This window comes from Gorilla gorilla, chromosome 8 (assembly GCF_029281585.2).
Source record: "Gorilla gorilla gorilla isolate KB3781 chromosome 8, NHGRI_mGorGor1-v2.1_pri, whole genome shotgun sequence".
In the NCBI taxonomy this organism is placed as follows: Eukaryota; Metazoa; Chordata; class Mammalia; order Primates; family Hominidae; genus Gorilla; species Gorilla gorilla.
In genome coordinates this window covers 129,106,363-129,131,058 of record NC_073232.2, presented here as the reverse complement: position 1 = coordinate 129,131,058, position 24,696 = coordinate 129,106,363, and the positions used below count along the sequence as shown (strand labels likewise).

The 24,696-nt window shown below is 45.8% G+C and overlaps 1 protein-coding gene across 2 annotated transcripts in view; it reads left to right on the top strand.

The window, feature by feature from the left end:
- HSPA12A (heat shock protein family A (Hsp70) member 12A) overlaps positions 1-24,696 on the top strand; it is a 181,322-nt gene that overhangs the window by 14,235 nt on the left and 142,391 nt on the right. The window contains exons 2-3 of one of the 2 annotated variants that reach the window (XM_019034718.4): positions 202-261; positions 437-524. In XM_019034718.4, the coding sequence (XP_018890263.4) occupies positions 437-524 (88 nt within the window). In that variant the 5' untranslated portion in view covers positions 202-261. The remainder of the gene's footprint in view (positions 1-201; positions 262-436; positions 525-24,696) is intronic. The other variant, XM_004050156.5, reaches the window with a different exon arrangement.

Sequence of the window (24,696 nt, the reverse complement as noted above, 5' to 3'; positions counted from 1 at the left end):
ATGTGCCTTGGGGAACCAGAGGACAGAGTCTCAGTGTCATCTCTCCAAGGTAAATGGAGAAAGAACCGGGCCTGGTTCCTCAGTTTTGGCAGCTCTTGTTTCTCCACGACTCCTTACGTGCACACAACGCTTCCTGGTTTTTGTGATTTTCCATCTATTTTTTCTTTCTTGATGTAGTAAGGCATTATCTCTGTCTTGCAGATGAAAACATCTGAGACTCAGGGCTAAGCACCTTGCCCAAGGCCACACAACAAGTAGGTGGTAAGTGCACAGGCCTGCCAGGGACCCAGCTCCTCTGCGCCCACCTAAATCTTTGCTTCCCTCCTGCCGGGTGCTGCCTCTTATAAACTGTCAACCAGCACGAGTACGCGACTTAAGAGCAACATGGAAACAAAGCGACATTTTCACAGTGCAACTCTTTTCCCCCCTCCTACAGATGGAGAGTGTTGGCGTGTACGGATTCTGTGGGTGTAAAGCAAAGAACAAAATGAAGTGTGATTCAAGGTGGGAAATAGCCGCTTCAGGTAGGAAATTAACTAATGTGTGTAAGTATCAAACTGGCATCTGAAATAACTGCCCCAGAACCTCATTCCTCTCGAGAGGGACTAGGTATGTTTAAAACTGGGGCGTTTAAACTTCTGCACGTGTAAGATGTTTGCCAAGCCACTGCTGCAAAACCTGCTTGTTCAGAACACCAGCAAGGGGGAAGAGGTTTGAGAGAATTTCAGAGGCACCCTTGAGTCAGGAAACAAATTCGTTTCCCACCTATCCAAAGCCTAGAATCATCGCTGGCCACACTCACACGCACAGATTGTGGACCTAGCATCCGGGTAGCCTACCGGCCTCATGCTGTCTTACTGCCCTGCTCTGGTGGCCCTGGGAGATTGGCTCTGTGAGGGCCCATACAAAGGCAGGAAGAGATGGCCTCTCGCTCTTCTGGACTTGTTTTTGCCTTAACATGTCTCTCCTCTCAGAGGACTGGTCCTCTTCCTCCTTCTTCTTTGGTGCCTCCCTCCAATTCTGGAGAAAACAAGTGGACTATTCATGTAAAAAGAGAAAGACTGAGAAAGGGAGGGGGAGATGCCACCGACAAACTCCATTGAAAGCCACTGGCTGTTCATTTACATTCACACTTTTAAAACATGTTAACTAATGATGTTAAATGGTTTGCCAAAGGTCCTGGCAGGTCAGTTGTAGAAGTGTCATTTCTGCCTAATTAGGGCTCTTGTGGCTGCCTGGGGCCTCCCAGTGCAACCGGTGACAAGCCGAGAACTGACAGCTTCAATTGCAGCCAATAGGAAGGTTGGGCTGGTCATGTTTTCCAACTCAGCCAGGTGTTTGCTGAATGGGGGAGGGGCCTGGTGAGATCTGAGCACTTCTATGATCCTTTTTCTTTTACTGCTGCCTCCCAAGTCCTTCCCCTTTGCCTGTCTTGTCTTGTGTCAAGGTCAAGAATGGGCTTCGCTAAATCAGCAATTTGGGTTATCTCTGGGAGGCCATTAGCAATCCCCAGCCCAGACATTTCAAGTGGTCTCAGACCCCAGATGCTAGATTTTTTCCTCCGTAAAAAGCAGAGAGTAGGAAAAGAAAGAGAATGCTTTAGGTGAAAAACAACAGTAAGAAGAAAACAAAACAGAACAAAACAAAAACCCAGAAAACTCTGTGTAGCCCTGAAAGTGTTAAACTTCTGAAGACGTAATAATAAAATTGCTTAAGGAGAAAACCATGAAAGCATCCCGATCAATGCTTTAAATATTGGAAAGAATAAAAGACCATAGTGAAAACAAATTCTGTAATATTCAATGGGATAGACAGTGCCTGTCACATAGTAGGTGCTCAATAAATAAATTTATTGATCTGAATTGGTTTTTCGGGAGAAAAATTATTGTCTGAGAAACAAAGAGTGATTGGTTGAGATTTTGCTCTTTTTCTTGCTTGCTTTAACTCTTTCTATCAAGTTCTTTGAACTTCTCAGTTGACCATAAAATGCTTGCTAAGTTGTAGTTCCACATTATGGATTGGCATGATTATCTTGTTTTTTTGTTTTGTTTTGTTTTTAATGACTTAAGCAAAATACCATTAATTCTCAGCTCCCCCAGGCTGCAGCAGCTACCACACAAAGAAGCAGTCCTATGGCAATGACAGGACATCTGTGTCCAGGATTTGGATTTGATGAACTGGCAGTTCCTGCAGGGATGACAGTACTCCCTAGTTGTGTCTGAATTGGACGCACCAGCACTTGAGCACACACAAACGCACGTGAACAGACGGAACATGTTATGGGCCTGTTAGCCAAGGAATGACAGAATTAATCCATGGGCATTTGCGGCCAATGCTGTGTTAAACTAAAGGGAAAAAGTGAACTGGAAAAAGCAATGTTTGTTTTATGAAAATCTCAGACCCAATCCTTAGGTGACAGTTCTGGAAATGAGGGGTGTCTAAAACAAAGGGCATCTGAAACTTCGGTTTTTCAGCTTCCTTTCCTTGTCTCATGACCTCTTTCCTACCCGCTGCCTCTGTTTTCTCTAATATGGAACAGTGAAAATGGGGGCCAGCGAAACAGATTGTTGATGTCTGTTGATTTTATCAAAGGAAGGTTAGATTAAGTAAGACGGCATAAATAAGCACACATAGGACAATACCTGGCATATATCAGGTGCTCAATAGCAGTGAATTCTCTCCCTGCTGTCATGAATTCTTGAAGGCTGGAGACCATGCGCTGTTCTGTGTGCCAAGTTATTTTTTCGGCCTGATAGCAGGTGAGCTACTGAGTGAAGACAGAGACTGGATGCTAATTCAGCTCTGAATCTTCAGCACCTGGCATAGAAGGTGCACAGGACATATTTGAAAAAGGAGAATTAATAGAATTGACCAATAGGCTGACCTGCTGAATGATGACTGAGCAAATTGATCTAGAGGTATTCAGAACAGTTTAGTTGACTGTCCCAAACTTTCTCAGACCTCTTCTGCCACTGACTTCCCTGAAAAGACCCTTTGCGGCCAGGCACGGTGGCTCATGCCTGTAATCCCAGCACGTTGGGAGGCTGAGGTGGGCGGATCACGAGGTCAAGAGATTGAGACCATCCTGGCCAACGTGGTGAAACCTCGTCTCTACTAAAAGTACAAAAATTAGCTGGGTGTGGTGGCACATGCTTGTAGTCCTAGCTAGTTGGCAGGCTGAGGCAGGAGAATCGCTTGAACTGGGGAGGCGGAGGTTGTAGTGAACCAAGATCGTGTCACTGCACTCCAGCCTGGCAATAGAGCGAGACTCTGTCTCAAAAAAAAACCCAAAAAAACAAAAACAACCCTTTTGCATTTTTGTCTTATCCTGTTTTCCGTCCCTTTGAGACCGTATCACACGTTCTTTTTCCTCTTTGGTGACTTTCTTTGTCTTTCTTGCTGCTCCTGTACACTGTTGTTTACTCACACTGCTTTTATTCTGAGCTCTCATCTCTCTTCTATTTCTGGTTCTGACGCCTATCTTGTCTATGCCTCACACACTCACCTCCGACTCGGAGTCCTGACCTGCACAGCTGCGATTGCGGTTTTGCACACTTTGAGGGTGAACAGTTGTCATGCAGCCCTTTTGAGTGCTAAAAAGTGACCACTTAAGTTTTTCCTCATGGTTAGGAAGATGAGTATTTTAAAATCATTCTGGAGGAGATGAGTGGTAAAGAAAACCTTCCTCAGCAACTAAATCATTGTGGAAAAATAAGCCAATTAGTCACTAAAACAAAAACCTTTTGAAGACTTGTGAACAGAGGAAAGAACATGTGAATTACAGTTTTTCTGTTTTGTGGCATTGATAGCCTCCAGTAGTATTCATGATCGCTGATCATCGCGATGGTGACCCCGGAAAGGTGAAATTATGTTCAGTTGAATATTACCTAACCCTTCTCAAAGGACAATTTGATTTTGTTATTCCATTGTTAAGGGCTTTTTGGTGGCCCTTCGAGATCTGGCTCTGGCTTCTCTTTGACCTTGAACCCTCACTCTGGCTGTGCTGATCTGCTGACCGTCCTCTGGACACGGTAGGGTGTTCCATGCCACAGGGCCTTTGAACAAACCTTTCTTATCCTTGGAATAAATGCCTTTTCTTCCTTTTGTTCCCCTGCCAAACACATGCTATTAGGAAAGATTCAACCCCATGTCATCACCTCCACAAAGCTTCTCCTGACACCTCCCAAGTTAGATTGACCTTTTTCTCTTTTGTGCCCCCCGCTGTCGAACTTGATGTTCTTGTCAATGACAACAATAGTGGTAACAATGATGGTTTCCTTTCATTGAGTGCCTTTTGGTTCCAGTAAGTGTAAGTGCTTTCACTTGTTATATCATTTAAGCCCTGCCACCCTATGAAGAGGCCACTGTTATACATACAGTCATGCATTGCTTTATGACAGGGATATGTTCTGAGAAATGCGTTATTAGGCAATTTCATCATTGTGTGAACATCATAGAATGTACTTCCACAAACCTAGATGATATAGCCTACCACACAGCTAAGCTATTATATGCAGGATAGTCTGCTGCTAGCTGCTTCTAAGCTACAGACCTGTACAGCATGTTACTGTACTGAAGCTGTAGGCAGTTGTAACACAGTGGCAAGTATTTGTATATCTAAACATAGAAAAGGTACAGTAAAGACACAGTATTAAAATCTTACGGGACCACAGTCATATATGTGGTCTGTCATTGACCAAAATGTCATCATGCAGTGCATGACTGTATTTACCTTACCAACAAGGACCCTGCAGCTCAAGTTGCATGTTGGATGTCATACAGTTTCAAAGTGGTGAAGCTGGGACCTGAACCCAGCCAGCATGACTCAACCCACATTATTGGCCACCATCAATACAGAACCATCAAACCAACTACCTCCCATTATAAATAGCCATCATGGTGATAGGAGGGGCATTTTCATTTTCAGTGTGTCTCCTCTAGACGGTGAGCTCCTCGAGGTTGGTGACACTCATAACTTTGTGTTCTAGTGCTTATCCTTGGGCCAGCACATGGCAGAGACTCTGAGTGCTGACTGGATTTAATAAGATGGAATTGAATTGTACTCTAGTATATATTAATATATATATGTATATATGTACATATCCTCTCCCTGCCCCTCTTGATCTTTATATATATATGCATATACCTATAATATATGCATATTTAGATAGGCTTTTATATATATATTGTATATATGTACATATATACATTTATTTTTTGAGACAGGGTCTTGCTCTGTCTCCCATGCTGGAGTGCAGTGGTATGATCATGGCTCACTGCAGCCATGACCTCCCAGGCTCGAGGGATCCTCCCAGCTCAGCCTCCCAAGTAGCTGGGACTACAGGCATGCCCCACCACATCTGGCTAATTTTTGAATTTTTTTTGTAGAGATGGGGTTTCACCATGTTGCCCGGTTCTCAAACTCCTAGGCTCAAGTAATCCACCCACCTTTGCTCCCAAAGTGGTGGGATTATAGGTGTGAGCCACCGCCACCAGCCCATATATGCATATTTAATATACATGTGTAGCATATACATACACATATACACATCTATGCACATAAATTAACAATATGTATATATGTGCATAAATTCACATATATTTTCTGTATAAAGACAGCAAGAGAGGCAGGCGGAGAAAGAATCAGTTGCAGTCTGGAGGAATATACGTGTGTTACATGGTTTCTCTGAGTTTAAATTCTCTGTTAATCTGTATTCCTTGTAAAGTAGATGACAGCATGTATCTTGGCCTACATGTTTCTAAAGACAAACCTCTAAGCTCTTAAAGTTCTGCCATGGTGTGTCATAGTACATTTAAGTCAGAAAGTCCATTAGAGGAGGAGGATGCCTGGCTAGAATAGTGTTCTTGAGTTTTTCCATGTGTGTTGTCTCAGGTAGGAAGATGACAAGTCCTACTTTGTTCTTGTGTGATTCCTCATCATTCAGTCCGTGGAGGCTGAGCTTGTTAATGGTGGTGAACACGAGTTTCGTTCTTTGCCAGGAGTGCCCACCAGTGCCCATAACGCCCTCCCGGAATGTGCCGGGCAGTATGTTTAGGGTAAGACTGACTAACGACCCAACACTGACAACGGCCTTAGCACAAACCCAAAAGGCTCTGCTAGAGCTCAGAGGCAGCCACGAGATTGGGAGAGCTGGATGACGGTTTGCTAAGAGAATTCAAGCTGTCAGTCCTCCTGTGGATCCTTTGGATTCTGTTATGCTGTTGCTTGTAGAGGGAAAGAGTTCATGTGTCATTTATATACAAGTGCCCATTTGACATTGAGTGAGTCACATTTATTTTACCCTATATGAACACAAAATCTCTGTTTTAAAATCAGATTCTAGAACTTTAAAAGGGTTCTTATGTATTGTTCTGAAGTAACTCAGTGGCTCTTGGTGAGCCCGCCCCACCTGGCCTGTTGGGTGACCCTCTTCCTGCCCCCTCACCGGTTCTGCTCCTTGTTCCTCTGTCTGCGCCTTGGCTCCCCTTCCCAGAGCCCTTCCTCTTGGTCTTGCCAAATCCTGCCCATCCTTTGAGAAACTCTTATGCCCGTGGCTGTCTTACCCCTTCCTGCTTTGCTGTGGTATCCATTAGTCTGTTCTCGCGCTGCTAATAAAGACATACAAAAGACTGGGTAATTTATAAAGGAAAGAGGTTTAATAGACTCACATTTCCACATGGCTGGGGAGGCCTCACAATCATGGTGGAAGATGAAGGAAGAGCAAAGGGACTTTTTATGTGGCGGCAGGAAAGAGAGCTTGTGCAGGGAAACTCCCATTTATAAAACTGTCAGATCTCATGAGACTTATTCACTACCATGGGAACAGTATGGGGGAAACTGCCCCCATGATTCAATTATCTCCACCTGGCCCTGCCCTTGACACGTGGGGGTTATTACAATTCAAGGTGAGATTTGGGTGGGGACACAGCCAAACTATATCTGGCATATGCAATCTGATCACCCCTTCCAAACTTCTCTCTTAAAAATGCAACATTCTGACAGCATGTGGAGGCTTGGATGGAAACACGGGAAAAATTACAACATTGTTTCTCACACTTTTGCACCAAAGTGATACAAATCGCAGAGCTGAGGCAACTGGTGTTTCTGCGAGAATGGAATGGAATGTGGTTGAAATTTTGTGTTGTTTTTTAAATATTTGCAACTATTTGTCGTTCTTCCATAAAAATCAGAATTCGTGGTTGTGTACATAAAAGTAATTTTCTAAAGTGTGCCTTTGTGTGTCCTTGATGCAGGACCGGCTTGGACTTGTGACCTGTGCAGTCACACAAGGCCCTGCACGTGGTTTAATGCTCCGCTGTCACCATCTTGAAATTCTTAATACCTTGAACGAGGGGTCCTGTATTTTTGTTTCATGCTGGGCCCAGCAAATTACACAGGTGGTCCTGCCTTTGGGGTTCTGCAAGGCGACTAACTGTGAAGCATGCATCGAGTTACAGTTTTAAATCTTAACATGACTTCATCTGTTATGGCCTACCCAGGACAGTGCAGGAAGCTGGGTGCCCTTTAAGAAAGGAGTCTGGGCTGAAGGAGATGGAGAGGTAGGAAGGGTTGGGGTCCTGAATGCCAGCTTTGCCAGGGCCATGCCTCGCAGCCATGTCCTTCCTGCCTGTCTACCACAGGCCAGAAGGTGAACAGTCATTCTGTAATTCACATGCAGTAAAGCTTTTTGAGAGTTCTGTTTTTCACCTGGAACTGCCAAGTCATTTGGTGAAGATTTCCTGCTTGTTTGAAGTCTGCAGAGAAAAACCGCTAATGAAACATACCACATTTGGAAATGAACTTTTTAAAGTATGTATCCATAAGTTCTTATTTCAGCTCTTCCTTTTATTTTACAATTGCCTGTCTTATTTCAAAAGGGACTTTCAGGCAGAGGTATAACAACATAATAAGAACAATGCATTTGAGAAACAGGACTGAAAAGAAACTAGGGCAAAGTCAGGGGTAAAATTGGATCACAAATGCATACCATGAGGTCTTACTGAATTTAAAATTTACAAATGCCTGTAAGCTTCCCAGTCGCAGAACAAAGGAACACAATTGGTCATGTCTATATGCAGCAGGAGAAGGGTTGGGCGGACAGCAGCTCGCAACTTGGCTTCCACCGTCCGCCGCAGAGAATTTAGAGGCGTCTTGGGAACATGAGTGGGGCTATCCAGGAATCTGTTTACCTGAGGACTAAGTCCTGTCCCTTGGACATCCCCAAATAGTCCAGAATGAAGCTTTATTTGGAGAAGAGGGGCAGTTCGGAGCACTTCATGACGTCTTGTCACCCAGTTTGTCCCACATCTGCCTTCAAACTGAGTGGGACTTGAGCAAACAACACCCAGAGCTTCACTCTTCCCCACCACTGCGCTGGCCCTGCGGTGTTGTGAGTTGGTGGCTCCAGTGACATGGCAGTGGCGGTGAGCCTGGCGCTGGCAGTGTTGGTGACACTCACGTGGTGGTGGTGGCACCAGCACTGGCGGTGTCTGTACCAGCAGGAGAGGTAGCACCGGCACCTCCAAAGTGGATGCAGCAGCATCACGGTGGCCACAGGTGCCAATCGGCTGTAGTAGGTGTGGAGGCAGTGGCTGGGAGTGGCTCGCAGCAAGGGCGAGCCCTGTGGACAACTCCATGGGTGACAGAAGCCTGGACACGGGAGACCTTGGGGAGCCTTATCCAAGGAGGTGCTTGAGGCTCCCCCTTGAGGAAGACCTCTCCAGTGGTGGGGGAAGTTGGAGCCAAAGAAAGCTCCTTATGTTGTCAAGATGTCCCTTTTTTAACCTTAGGATATTGTGACCCCTGAAGGTATTAATGATATTCTAGAGCATTTGAAAGACAACAGCCAACTAGCTGGTTAAGCGCAGCTCAGTTTTTCCCCAGTGTGTGTGGGTGGCTGAGCACACATTCATTAATTCAGTGATTCATTCAGCCAACATCTGCGGAACCCCTGCTGGCTTCTGGAGTCAGATTGCAGGGATCTGAATCGGGCTTGCCACTTACTAGTCTATGACCTCGAGCAAATGATGTGATTCCTCTAATACCCAGTTTCCCCATCTGTAATATGAAATGTGAATACTGAGTATCCGCCTCATTGGGTTTTAGGAGAATCAAATGCATGTCAAGTGTTTAACATGGTGCCTGGCACAGATTAAGCATCCAAGAAGTGTGAGTTATGATTAAAGGCTGTGAAATGTACAAAGAGCCACATAGTCCCCCATTCATTCAAGCATTTTCTGTCCATATAAGGAAATGCTACATAGCCCAACTCCAGAAGGCTACACATTAACTGGGGGTATCACACAGTAGAGAAATTATGGGTGATTTGATTTGATTATTTATCTGCTTTTTAGGAATTTTCCAGTGTATGTGAACTGTTTGTGAGATCTTAAAACAGAAGGAAAAGCAACCCCATTTGCCCTTCCCTTTGGTACTTCTGTGACACCCGTGTCGTCCATCAGTTCTCATGCAGGCAGGGGCAGTGACACTCACGCATCTGTAGATGGCTCAGACTCTCAGAAACTTCTTTCTTAGAGGATCTGCTTGTAGTTTCTGGCTTTTACGTTTCATTCATTATTCATTTATTCATTCATTCATTCATTCATTCATTCATTCATTCATTCAAGAAATACTTATTAAGCGCCTCCTGTCTGCCAGGCACATTGATAAGTTCTGGTGAGTGAAAGCCAATGGCTCCCTTGAAGGAGCTGGTAATTTATCAGGGTTCTCAGACTGTCATCCAATAATTAAATAAATATGTCACGACAGGTGGAAGTGAGATGAAGGCAAGGAACGTGGTGCTGTGAAGGTGGACAGCAGAGATGAAGGTGGAGGGAGGCGGGGGAGGCTTCCCTGGGAGGTGATGGGAAAGCTGAGCTGTGAAGGTGCATAGGAGTTATTGGGTGTGTGTGGGGGTGGGGCATGTGCGGTCCAGACAGAGGAGCAGAGTCGACTTCGGGGCCACACAGAGAGTGGAATTCCCTTTCCATGTGACAGCCCTTCACACATCCGTAGGTGGCTTCTCCCCGGAAGCCTTTCTGTTGTATTCCTGCCTTCTTCAGCTTTTCTGCCTAGGATGTGGTTTCACAGCCTGTTTTCATTCTGAGATCCAGTTTGTTCGTATCCTTCTTTTTCGATAACAATTTTATTGAGCTATAATCCACATGCAGTACAATTCACTCAAAGTGTATAATTCGGTGATTTTTAATCTATCACAGAATTGTGCAACCATCACCATGATCAATTTTAGAACATTTTCATCACCCCAAAAAGAAACCCTTATACCCATTATCAGCAGCCACTCCTCGTTTCCCCCACCAATCCCAGCCCTGGGAAACCATTAATTGCTTTTGGTCACTACAGATACACCTGTTCTGGGCATTTTTTATAAATGGAATCATACAGGATGCATTCTTTTGTAACTGCTTCTTTCATTTAGCATAATGTTTTTAAGGTTCATCCATGTTGTAGCATGTATCAGTACTTTGTTTGTTTGTTTTTGAGACAGAGGCTCACTCTGTCACCCAGGCTGGAGTGCAGTAGCACCATCTAGTCTCACTGCAACCTCTGCCTCCCAGGTTCAAGCAGTTCTCCTGCCTCAGCCTCCCAAGTATCTGAGACTACAGGCACGAGCCACCATGCCCTGGTAATTTTTTGTATTTTTAGTAGAGATGGGGTTTCACCATGTTGGCCAGGCTGGTCTTGAACTCCTGAGCTCAAGTGATCCTCCCATCTAGGCCTCCCAAGGTGCTGGGATTACAGGCATAAGCCACCACACCCAGCCACTTCATTTTTTTTTTAATTTACTTATTTTTTTTTTTTTTGAGACAAGGTCTCACCCTGCCACCCAGACTAGAGTACTAGAGTGGTGCAGTCACAGCTCGCTGCAGCTTCGGCCTCCCAGGCCCAAGTGATTCCCCCACCACAGTCCCCCAGTAGCTAGGACTACAGGCGTGCACCACCACACCCGGTTAATTTTTGTATTTCTTGTAGAGATGGGGTTTTGCCATGTTGCCCGGGCTGATCTCAAACTCCTAGGCTCAAATGATCTGCCTGCCTCGGCCTTCCAAAGTGCTGGGATTAGCCGGGCACGGTGGCTCATGCCTGTAATCCCAGCACTTTGGGAGGATGAGGCAGGCAGATCACAAGTTCAGGAGATCAAGACCATCCTGGCCAACGTGGTGAAACCCCATCTCTACTAAAAATACAAAAATTAGCCGGGTGTGGCGGTGCGCATCTATAGTCCCAGCTACTCAGGAGGCTGAGGCAGGAGAATTGCTTGAACCGGCAGGCGGAGCCTGCAGTGAGCCGAGATCATGCCACTGCACTCCAGCCTGGGTGACAGAGCAAGACTCCATCTCAAAACAAACAAACAAACAAACAAACAAACAAAACTCAAAGTGGTGGGATTACAGGCGTGAGCCACTGAGCCCAGCCAGTCCTTCACTTTTCATTGCTGGATAATGATAATATTCCATTGTATGGATAGAACATGGTTTGTTTGTCCATTAGTCAGTTGATGGATGTTTGGGTTGTTTTCATTTTGGGGCTATTATGAATAATGTTGATACGGACCAGTTTGTGTGTGGATGTATTTTTTCGCTTTTCTTGGGTATATCTTAGGAATGGAATTGCTAGGGCATATGGTAACTCTATATTTAACCTTTTGAGGAACTGCTAAACTGTTTTCCACAGTGGGTACACATTTTGTATTCCTACCAACAGTGTATGAGGCTTCTTATTTCTCCACATCATTTCCAACACTTTGCATTATCTGTCTTTTTGATTATAGTCATCCTTCTGGGTGTGAAGTGGCATTTCATTGTGTTTTTATTGGCATTTCACTTATACCTTATGATGCTGGCATCTTTTCAGATACTTAGTGGACATTTGTATACATCTTCTTTGTAGATGTATCTGTTCAGGTTCTTTGTCCATTTTTAAATTGGGTTATGTCTTTTTATTATTGATTTGTAAGAGTTCTTTATATATTTTAGATATAACTCTCTTATCAGATGTATTATTTGCAAATATTTTTTCCCATTCTGTGTGTTGCCTTTTCACCTTCTTGATGATGTCCTTCAAAGCATGAAGGTTTTTAATTTTTATTAAGTCCAGTTTATCCGTATTTTTCTTGTTGCATGTGGTTTTGGTGGCATATCTAAGAAGCCATTGCTAACATAAGGCCACAAAGACTTATATCTGTATTTTCTTCTTTCCTCTCATAAGAGTTTTATGGTTTTACCTCTTAACGTTTCGGCTTTTTGTGCATTTAGAATTCATTTTTGTATATGGTGTGATGTAGGGGTTCACCTTCCTTGTTTTACATGATATCCAGTTGTCCCAGCACCATTAGTGAAAAGACTATTATTTCCCCACTAAATTGTCTTCACCCCCTTGTCAAAAAGCAATTGACTATACATGTGAGGGTTTATTTCTGGACTCTGAAATTCTATTCCATTGACCTGTCTGTCTAGCCCTATACAAGTACCACACTATCTTGATCACTGTGGTTTTGTATTGAGTTTTGAAATTAGAAAGTGTGAGTCCTCCAACTTTGTTCTTCTTTTTCAAAATTGTTTTGTTTATTCTGTGTCCCTTGCATTTCTTTGTGAATGTAGGGATCATGTTGAGACTGTAGATCATTTGGGGGGCATTGCCATTTTAACGGTATTAAAAATCTTCTCATCCATGAACCTGGATTACCTATGTCTTCTTTAATGTCTTTCAACAGTGTTTTATAGTTTTCAGAGAATAAATTTTTCACTGCTTTTGTTAAATGCATTCGTAAATATTTTATTCTTGTGATGCTATTGTAAAGGGAATTGTTTTCTTAATTTTATTTTTGGATTGTTCATTTCACATCCCTTTTAAAACGTGGTCCCTGGAACCATCAGATTAGCACTGAACACAGTGGGATGTTCACTTCAAACTTGTGGATATGATTCTGTACTATAACCTCAGACAAAGTTAAGCTTTTTGTGGAAGAGGTGAGTTGGGGTTGGGTGGTTGGCACACACAGCACACCATTGACTCATGTCAACAAAAGTCCCTCACACCTTTTTAAGTTGTCTGCTGCTAGGCCATGCCTTCCTTATTCTGTACCTGGGCAAGTAGCTCTTGGGTGCCAGAAATAGCACCTTTCCCTTTCCATTGCGTATTCTTGGGTCCAGGCCATTGCTTCTAGTCTAGGAGTGAGAGTGATTTGGATGCTGATTTTGACCCTGAGTCATGACATCTTTGTTCCCAGCCTATCCACAAATGCAATAAACATGGCCTCTTTATTTTCATTCAAGCCAGTGATAAAAATGTCCAATGAGACTTTGCAAAGGATAGAGGCTTGAAGTCCTGAATTCAGAACCTCTCTCTGAGAACATTAAATTGTAGCCTCTGAAGAACAGTATCCAACCAGTCCCCAAGCCATCCAATGGTCCATGCACCAAATTCATGTCAACCCCATTGAATTTATCAAATGCCCTACTGAATTCATAAACTCTTGATCTCCCTCATTTCTACCAGTCTCTTAATCCTATCAAGGAAGGAAACAAGATTCTCTTGAAAGAGTATTTTCTCTGTGAACCCACAGGGGGTCCTGGTGATTCCTGCTTTCTGTATGTTCATAAGCCACAAATCCCCTCTAACAAGCCATTCCTGAATTGTTTTCATCCGCCAGTTGTTCTCTTATCATGAGAGAATTAACCTCAGATGGAGAAGCTGAGGATCACCGAAGGGAAGGTCAGACATAAGACTGGTAAGTGTGAAGGGAAGACTAGAACCCAAAGCTTATAGTGGCATGTCCTGTGCTTCCTCCACTGGTAATGGAGAGAGACAGTTCCCGTATGGATAAAGACTTGAGCAAGTGTGGAAGTGAGAAGAAACTCAGTTATCCACGTCCCATGTCCTCAGATAAACCCAAGTGTACTACTTACTTTACACAAAGTGAAATACTACTGCTCTATACAAAGTGATGTAAGTGCCTTAGCGAACACCAAAAGATAGGCATAGCACACAAAGGTGTCTTTTAAATCACATTTGTGGTTTCATATTATCTCATTTAATTCGGATTCCTCTTAGGCCTGGATTATCTGGATTACATTAATTCAACAAGCACCTACTCCTGTTTTTTCAGACCCAACGGCAGGCTCTGGTGTTTCTGAGCTGTAAAGGGCATAGTCCCTACACTGTGGGAGCTCCCATCTGACAGGGAAGGTTGACAGGTGAGTCCAGCCCACAGTGGTAGATAGTGACTTGCCGTGCCACCCCCTGAGGTCCAGGCTTTCCTCTCATGCAGTCAGGATGGCAAGTGACACGGGTGGATCAGCGTGGAGCCACAAACCAGTCAACAGATAATGATTTCACATCTATCATGTGCTGAGCACAGTTCTACACATTCTGCAGCACTGGATAAAAGTACAAATCCCTGCCCTCATGGGGCTTCCATTCTAATGTATGTATGTATGTATGTGTGCAAATCTGAATATGTTAAATGATAAGTGGTATAGAGAAAAAATAAAGCTGGATGGGGAATAAAGAATGATGGGCTAGAAATGAGGTTGGAATTTAAAATAGGGGTTCTGGGGAGGCCTCCTGAGAAGGTGGCATCTGAGCAGCAGCCTGAGGAAGGTGGGTCATCAAGCCATGTGGCTGTCCAATGGAGGAGCATCCCAGGCCGAAGGAAGGGCTGTGCTAAGGTCCTGAGGTAGGAGGTGCCTTGTGTGTTAGAGCAAGGAGGCCACTTAGCTGGGAGATGAGGCCACGTAGGGCCTTATAGGCCCTGGCAAGGACTCCAGCTTCTCCTCTGAGGTGGGAAGCCAGGGTCTTGAGGGAGAGTGACATGATCTTACATTCTGTACATATATTTTTGAAAGATCCCAAAGGTCATGTTGGGAATAGACTTTGGTAGGAAGCGGGGTGGCAAGAGGAGAGGCAGCAATTATGATGATGTAGGTGGAGATGGAACAGATGTGAATTTAGAGGAGAAGGTGGAGGGGTGAGAAGCAGACAGATTTTGCAGGGGTGCAGGGGGAGGCCATAGGATTTCTGGAGACTGGATATAGTTGTGAAAAAGAGAGGAGTAAGGATGATGCTGGCATTTTGAAGGGTGGAGTCACCAATATGATGGGCCAGCAACTGGAGGAGGAGGAGGAGGGGGTTTGGGGTGGAACCTGCTGATTTGGAGATCAGGTGTTTGGGGGTCTGTTTATTAGAGTTACCTGTTAGACTGCAAGTGGAGATATGGTGAGCTCCGACTAGAAATGTCAACGTGGACTCATTAGCATATAGTTGGTACTGAACACCAAGAAAGCGGAAGAGATCCCCCAAGGAAAGAGTGTAGATGGGAATGAGAGGTCTGAGGACTAAAGCCTGGAGCAGTGTCACATTCAGAGCCACAGCAATGAGGTGCAACCAGTGAAAAAGTCTGAAATGCTGTGCCGGGAATGAACAAGACAAGCAGGAGGATGTGGTGTCCTGGAAAACAAATGAAGAGGAGAGGGTGGTGACTGGCCACGTCTGATGAGGGCTGAGAACTGATGCAAAGTCATGGTCATGTGACCATACCATTGGTGGAAACAGCAGGCAGGTAACACTCCTGGCTTCCTCCCACAGGATCAGTGTAACCGCATCCCTGACCAGGTGATCACAGTGACTGTCTCCTGCACAGATCTCAAACTCCACGCCTGTCCTCCCACCCCATCATGGTCCCTAAAAATGGCAAAATTAATCTCTTTCCCTTTGATACTCTCACGTCAACAAGTATGTTGCTGTTCAAGATGTTTGTCAAAGTACAGAAACTGTATTGTTTGTCTCTTATTTTTCCTTGATTTTTAATTTTTTAAAATATTTTGCTGATCAAGACATATTTGTCTAATTCTAATGGTACTGACTCAGTACAACCCATTTTTACCAACTAAAAACACATAAATTGGCCGGGCACAGTGACTCACGCTGGTAATCCCAGTACTTTGGGAGGCCAGGTGGGCGAATTGCTTGAGCCTGGGAGTTAGAGATCAGCCTGGGCAACATGGTGAAACCCCATCTTTACAAAAAAATACAAAAATTAGTCAGGCATGGTGGCATGTGCCTGTAGTCCCAGCTACTCAGGAGGCTGAGGTGGGAGGATTGCTTGAGCCCAGGAAGTTGAGGCTGCAGTAAGCCGAGTTTATGCCACTGCACTCCAGCCTGGGCAGCCCTGTCTCAAAAAACAAACAAAAACCAAAAAATCCTATAAGTTGTTTACAAACATGTATGGCTACATACAGATTCCCTTAGAAGGTGCATTTCCAGTATACATATCCTACAGTAATACGATTTTCCCATGTTGCCATTGTTCTCTGAATCAGTCTTACCCACCTATCATAGCCTGTTGAGGCTGCTGCAACAAAATACCTTAGGTTGAGTAATTTACAAACAACAGACATTTATTGCTCACAGTTCTGGAGGCTGGGAAGTCCAAAATCAAGACACCAACTGATGTGGTGTCTGGTGAGGGCTCGTTCCTCATAGGTGGTGCCTTCTGTGTGTCCTCACATGAACAAGCTCCATCAGCTCTCTTTTATAAGGGCACTAATCCCATTCACAAAGACTCCACCCTCATGACCCAGTCACCTCTCAAAGGCCCCACCTCTTAATACAAGCACACTGGGAATTAGATTTCAACATAGGAATTTTGCAGGGATACAAAGACTCAGACCACGGAACCTCCTATGTAAAGTGCAAGGGGAATTGTCCGTTCTGCCCTGTCTGTTGTGGGTAGGGGTCGGGGGACCCAGGGAATCAAAGAAGTGGAGCCATCCAGATGAGAGGGGTGCAAGGGCTTCTCAACTGGATGATGGGCATTTGGGGCAGAAAGGAAGGCAAAGGCTGAATCTCAGAACTGGGAAAATGCAGGTGATTTTGGGACCCGTGAATAAGCAGGGTGTCACGGGACACAGGGCTTGGGGGTGCTGTTTGTGAAGAAGAGGAAAAGTCAGGGGTTTCCCTTGTGGAGCATCTGTCCCAGGGAGAATGGGACCAATGGAGACAGACACATGGGAACATCAGACCCAGAGAGACAGGAATCCAGCGAGAGAGAGTGACAGGGGCTGCAAAGGGTTAACAGAGCAGGTCAAGGTACAAGCCTGGAAGCAGGAAGGGTGCCCTTAGGTGCCATGATTGCTCCTGGAGACACACTGCGATGTGTTGGGGGTAAATCTCTCACCATTTTCCTTTTATTTAAAATTCTTACCAAGACAGATTTTGATTTTTACACTCACTGATGGAAACAGAACCATGATTTAGGGATCACATACTCCCATGTCCTTTGTCCTAACATTTCTTATCTCTGACAGTTACATTTTTCCGTCTGGGACATCAGACCACTGTGTCAGTGTGTTGTGGGGAGGTGCTTGTGGCCTTTGCTTTGGTGGGGACAGCACATGGAGATGTAACTGTGTCCCCCTTCCATACGTCACTGCCATTACAGTTTGCATCAAGCAGCTGAGCAGAGCAGGGAAAAGAACCAGTGGGTGACCTGGGACACCACGATCTGACTATGGGGCGGGCCCAGAGTCTACCTCGCTGGGCTGGGGCACAATCCTACAGGGGCCAAGAGAGACAACCTATGATGTAACTGTGTCTCCCTTCCACACATCACTGCCATTATGGCTGGCATCAAGCAGCCGGGCAAAGCAGGGAAGAGAACCAGTGGGTGACCTGGGACACCACCACAGGGTAGGTCTGGCTGTGGGGCAGGCCCAAAGTCTACCTCCCTGGGCTGGAGCATGATCTTACAGGGGCCAAGAGAGACAACCTACCAAGGCTCGTAGGTCCCTGATTGTGACCAAGCTCATATGCCAGGTTGAGGCATTGAGACTTGATTCTGTAGCTCAGGGAGAACCATCCAAGTTCTCAAGGAGAGGGTGAGGTGGTCAGGTGTCTTCCTAGTTGGAGAGGCCCCTACTGGCAGTGTGTGGCCAGGGAAAGGTGAGAGGCAGGGAAGCCAGACAGGAGGCTGATGCAGTTGCCCAGGTGAGAAACGATCACTCCTAACTCAGGGCAGAGATCCTGGAGAGGAAGAGAAAGCTGGAGGGGAGAGTGTCATTGTAAGGTCAGGTAACAGGAATCGGCGCCTAATTGGAGGTGGCAAATGATCCAGGATGTCTGCCAGGTGTCTGACCAGGGCAACCGAACTGCTGCTGCTGCTCTCAGCATCCGGACGGAAAGCAGTGAGATGGTCTTGTATCATCTTCATGTTTGCAGATTATCTTGACTGACCCACATTCTTCATATTTGCAGATTATCTTGACTGACCCACATTCTTGAGGCAGAGGGTTTTTTTGGGGGACTTTGGGTGACAAGCCTGAAATATTTTAACAATGGCCGTGATTCTCCACTTCTCTTCATTCTATTGGCAGCCTGACACCCATCGCTATGGTGGTGGAGCACAGAGAAATCTTAAATAGAAGAACATTATGTGTAGGTATGAATATGCCATCCCCTCCACCCCCACCCACACACACACACACTGGATTTCCTCTGCCAGAGCCTTGAACCAAGCGAATAGAAGACCAGCCTGTCCCTGAACTTGACGGCATCAGGAGTAGCTCCACTAAGGTCACCGCAGAAGGCTGTGCCGGGGGTTAGCACCCAGCACAGAAGCCGGCACCTTGTTCCCTATTGTCTCTGGAATGCCATTGTTTTAATTAAGCCGACTTTGTAGTCAGGATTCATTCACTACAGACAAAGCCTCTGTTAGAAAAAATTAGACCTCAGAAGCTTCTAGAGAGCGAGGGGTGGAGGGTGGAATCACAAGCCACTGGCGGTAGAAGTTTCTATTCTAAATCCCCGGGAAAAAACAGCAAATGGGTTTCTCCTTTTGTTAATTGTAACAAAAAAAATAATAAATATGAAGTAAATCTGCATGGTGGGGTGGGGGAAGGGGTATAGGTTGCAAGAATGATTCTTTCTTTCTGCCTAAGAAATACAGTTTAAACAATCCAGATGATTCCAGCAAACTGTAGATTTCATGTTTCCAGATTCGACAGCATAGTTGATACATAAGAAGGAAGAACGATTTGAATCGTGATGTCATGACTGGAGCTGCTGATTGTTTTAACACAGCTCAAGGATTGATTTCCCCACCAGAAAAATAAACTTAGCCTCAATCCAATACTGAGCAAAGGTGTTGTTGGAAGGGTTTTGTAACCCAGAGCATAAAAAGTCATCTTTTAAACCACAGTACCAGAAACTGGCGAGGGCTCCAGGCAATTTTAACCCTCTGGTATTTCTCATTAGGAAGACTTTTGTCACCCTGAAAAGAAGGAAAAATCCCATTTAAAAAAATCATGAGTGGCAGATTTTCAGGGAGACCACGAGGCTGCAACCATCGGAATTGGATGTCGGGGCTGTTTTACGTGAGCAGGACGGCGCCGGTTAAGCTTTCAGGAGCTGCGTGTCTCACCAGCTTAAGGTTAGGAAGTCAGGTGCGTGAGCCACATGGCGCCTTCTCTGCTCGCTCCTTCAGTGACGTGATTTGGGTGCTGTGAAGTTTGGAGTTAGAGCTGCTAAAAACTCCAGGCCTCGGAGAAAAGGTGAAGAGTCCATTGATCAAACTGTAATTTGGAACATCATTGCCTGGCACATGGCCAACATTCTCTGCCCTGTATGCGGGGTGCCAGAGACAAGGCCAGGCGTCCTCTGCCTCTGGGGATGGCAGCTGAGCAGGAAGAACAATGGTTTCAGGAATGTTTTATATAGTCACTCGTCTGTCAGAGGCCAGATGATATGAATGTGGCAGAAAGAATGGCTGATTTGGAGCTGGAAGGTCAGCGATTGCTGAGTAATCAGGCTGAGTAAGCCAATGGTCTTTGCGTGAGGGCTGAGACTCCAGTTCTGGTATGCCACTCACTCCTCTCTGCGGCCAGCATGCGAGTTCCTTTCCTTCTCCAAGCCTCAGTTTCCTCTCCCATAAGATGAGGAAGTAGCACCCGCCAGAGAGGATGCATGGGCTTTGATGGAGGTAATGCACCTGCACAGCTCAGCACAGAGTCTGGCCCAGTCAGTGCTCAGTGAGGATTTGTTCCAATCCACAGCCCGGCTCCTTCCTCTTAGGGCCGCCGGGGCCGAGAGGCAGAGCAGAAACACGAATTCCCTGGAGATACACATTTTATCTTACAGATGCACTGCTTGGGAATACAGCCCTTCCAACAACAAGCTTTCTGTTTTTGAGCCTTGTCAACAGCACATGCCGAGCAGCAGGCAGAGTGCACTGAAAAGAAGGATTTGTGGCTGGCAGCGTTTGGTGGGGGAGTCGGAGGGAGTGGCCGGAGGGAAAATGACAGAGTCAGGGCCCTGCCATGTTATCCTAGAGAATCTACTTACCTGTATAAAACAGGATAGCAGTTTCCTAGTTCCTTCCTGGGGTTTTTGCTTATTTGTTTATTTTACTAATTTATTTTTTTGAGACAGGGTCTCACTCTTCTGCCCAGGCTGGAGTGCAGTGACGTGATCTCGGCTCACTGCCATCTCCGTGTCCTGAGTTCAAGCGATTCTCCTGCCTCAGCCTCCTGAGTAGCTGGGGCTACGGGCACGCACCGCCACACCTGGCTAATTTTTGTATTCAGAAAATTACATGTGGAAATGGGGTCTTGCCATGTTGGCCAGGCTGGTCTCAAACTCCTGGCCTCAAGTGATCTGCCTGTCTTGGCCTCCCAAAGTGTGGGATTGCAGGCATGAGTCCCTGGGCCTGGCCCTCTGTCTATTTTTTTTTTTTTTTTTGTCTTTTGGATCTGAGGCAGAGGATATCCACCACTCTGGGCAGATTTACAGGTGACCCGAAGTTGGAAGAGGCTGGCTGATTGATCAGCTGCTGATTTCAAAGATATCTCAGAAATAAGAAAAGAGCTGGTGCTAATTAAAAAAAAAATCGGGTAGGGATAAATGTAAAGTCCTGTACTTAGGTTCAAAAGTCAACTGTAAATAAACTGCATAACTGCAAGAAGAGGGGATGGTGTAAAAAGAGTGTAGGGTTTATCCCAGTTTACTGAAAAGATCAGACTGCCCCTTTGCTGTCTGCTCTCCATCTGATGGGTTTTAGGACACTAAGTCTTAGCTCTGGTTGAAGGGAACTTATTCCCCCCTTTATAACGTAGGCTGTATTTTTAGAAAACAAATTTGCAACCCAATCACCCTCTCAATACGGAACAGGAGAGTTATGTAACTTCCCAGCAAGGTGATGGTGGTGAAAGATGATCCCAATCTCACAATGGTCTGTGGTACTCATTCCCAGATGTCCTTACCTGGTGGTGATTCAGCAGGTCCCAGAAATGTCCTTTCTCTTTTGGCACTGAGCTGTCTAGTCTGGCCCAAGTCCTGGTCTGGCCTTTCCACTAGGACACAGCTGGATGAGGGGTCATCAGGAATACTGGGGAGGGAGGGTGGAGAGTGACTGCCAGCAGAGAAACTCCAGTTTTTACAGTTTAGCAAAAATGTTCGAACCCATTATTGGCTGGAGTTGAGTGCAAAGTCCCATGGGGGAAAAAGTTCATCTTTGGTGCAGGTGGGTGTAGGTAGCAGATGTGGCTTTTCACTTGCTGAGATATGTCACAGGTGAGCAAAGATAAGGGAAAGGCTACGAGGCAAAAAGGGGGTTCCTGTATGGATCCTCACCAACAGCTGGCCGCCCTCTGCTTTGGGAACTCCACTTATATGTCAGACCTTCCATGTGTGACTTTATGTCTCTTAGAATCTTTTCTGGCTTCTCCTCTGTGCTTCTGTCTATTTTCTATTGATTCAGTGATCTTTTCTGCTCTAATTGCCCTTTAAACCATCTACTGACTTAATTTTAGTTATTCTAGTTTTCAGTTCTAGAATTTTCATTTAATTCTTTTTTTAAAAATAGATTCTAATTCTTTGCTGAAATTCTTTGTCTTTTAATACTTCCTCCATCTTTTCCTCTGTTTTCTTGAACATTCCTATGATAGCTTTTGAAAAGTCCTTCTTGGCTAATTCCAGCATCTGGATTATCTGAGGGTCTGTTCCTATTGTCTTTTTTTCTTTTGGATTCTGGTCATTTGGTTCTGTTTGTCTGTTATTCTATTACTAGACATTTCTATAATTTCTTTTTTTCTTAGCAACAAGGTCCCTCTCACTTTGTTGCCCAGGCTGGAGTGCAGTGGTGGGATCACAGCTCACTGCAGCCTTAATCTCCTGGGGTCAAGTGATTCTCTTACCTCAGCCTCCCAAGTAGCTGGGACTACAGGTGCTCATCACCATGCCCAGCTATTAAAAACTTTTTTTTTTTTTTTGTAGAGAGGGAGGGTCTTGCTATGTTGCCCAGGCTGGTCTTGAACTCCCAGGCTCAAGCAATCCTCCCGCCTTCACCTCCCAAAGTGTTGGGATTACAGATGTGAGCAGCCGTGCCTGGCTTAGAGTTCTTAATTGAATGCCAGACATTATGTATAAAAATGTGAGAAAGCAGCTGGGCACAGTGGCTCACACCTGTAATCCCAGCACTTTGGGAGGCTGAGGCGGGTGGATCACGAGGTCAAGAGATCAAGACCATCCTGGCTAACACGGTGAAACCCTGTCTCTACTAAAAATACAAAAAAATTAGCCGGGCGTGGTGGCAGGTGCCTGTAGTCCCCAGCTACTTGGGAGGCTGAGGCAGGAGAATGGCATGAACCTGGGAGGCGGAGCTTGCAGTGAGCCGAGATCGCGCCACTGCACTCCAGCATGGGCAACAGAGCAAGACTCCATCTCAAAAAAAAAAAAAGAATAGAGCTCTGGATGGCCTCTTTCTTTAATGGCAGATAAAGTAGGAGCTGGTGGCTGCATTCCTCAGGACCTTAGCTCTGCCTGCCTTTGGCTTACCCCTGTCCAAAGGTTGTAGCCTTCCAGGTCCTCCACTTGAACCCAGAGAGTTCATCAGGGCATCTCCCCTGTGGCAGGTCCTGGACTTTAATCCTCATCACCGTGGCTTCTCAGGATGGCTGGAAACTCCTAACTGCTTTTCAAAAGTTTCCTGCTTAACGTCTTAGCTTCCTCCCTCCCTACACAGTTTCAGAACTTGGCAGATGTCTCATGGTGGAAAGTGGGAGCGTGTTGTTCCGTCTTTTCTGTCCTTCCTTTTTAGAGGAATCCCAGCCCTGCAAATCCCTCATTTTGGTCCCTCCATTCCTGTGAGGCTGCCCAAAGCTCATCTGTGTCTGCACCTCTTTGACGTCGACCCTGCCCTGGGTCCTTCGCCAGATCATCAGCCTCTTGGGTCAACACCTGGAATGAGCAGATTCCCTGAATGAAAGAGTGGCAGCAGAATGTCGGCTCACCTTGCCATCCAGGGGACCCTGCTGTGAGGTTTTTTCCCTGTGGGTCCTGGTCGTCTCCACAGCTCTCCAGTGCTGTACAGGAGGCTTTTGAATTTGGTCTCTGCTTTCCTTGCTGGTCTCAGTGGTTGCAGTGGTCAGCCACAAGCCACTTCAACTGACAGGAAAGTCAAGATCAGTTTTCCTGATGGTTGTGGGGGTTCCCTGATTTTATTTTATTTTATTTGTTTTATTTTATTTTATTTTTGAGACGGAGTCTCACTCTATCGTCTAGGCTGGAGTGCAATGCTGCAATTTCGACTCGCTGCATCCTCTGCCTCCTGGGTTCAAGCGATTCTCCTGCCTCAGCCTCCTAAGTAGCTGGGATTACAGGCACGCACCACCATACCCAGCTAATTTTTGTATTTTTAATACAGATGGGGTTTTACCATGTTGGCCAGGCTGTTCTCAAACTCCTGACCTCAGGTGATCTGCCTGCCTCAGCCTCCCAAAGTGCTGGGATTACAGACATGAGCCAGCGTGCCCAGCCAGTCTCATGCTTTTAGTAAGGCAGGGGGCAAATATACAAAGTGTGTCTTTGTAATAGGTACAGGGCCCAAGGTAAAGGGCCACTTTTCCCAGATGAATACAATGACGAGCCTCTCCGTCTCCCACTCAGCCTCTGGCTTTGTTCCAGAAGACGAGCGGCCAGATTGGGAGGAAACGACAGTCCCTCTGCACTCTGGCCTGGCCTGGCCACATCGGAGTGACTGCTGCTCACCGGCGCCATTGAGGGAGGGCTACTAGGATGCTGGAGTGAATGGAGGCCAGCCCTGGAATCCCCGCGGTGGCACTTGACCCTCACTGAATCCCTTCACATGTTTTAAGACATGTAAACATCACAACAAACCTACCGGATAGGGGTTATTGCTATTACAACCAGTTGACATACGGGAAAACCCGGGTGCAGAGGTCATGGGCAGAGCCCTACGGAGCGCAGGCAGTTTGATTCCAGCACTCACCTTCTTCACCATGCCGTCTCACTGCCTCTTAATAGATGTGAAGATGTTTAGCCTGACAAAGAGGAGACGGGATGGGGACAGCAAGGCCAATCTTTTTTTTTTTTTTAACAAAAGCAAAGAGGAATCCAAGTTAGGCCCAGTATGAAGGAAGATCAGTGAGAAATGCCTGGAGCAGGACCAGCTGCCTTGCCTTTGGTGTGAGGGAGAAAGGGAGCTCCCGGGTCCTGGAAGATCTAAGAGGCTGGACAAGGTGATTGGCGCAAGGAGGGTCTGAGTGTAGATGGCACAAGAGCCTTGCGGAGGTGGCCTGGGGGCCAGGAATCTTAGCCTGACTCTTATGGGAATGGGAATTGGATGTGAAGCCCTTGAGGCTCTGCATAGTCTCAGCCTCAGT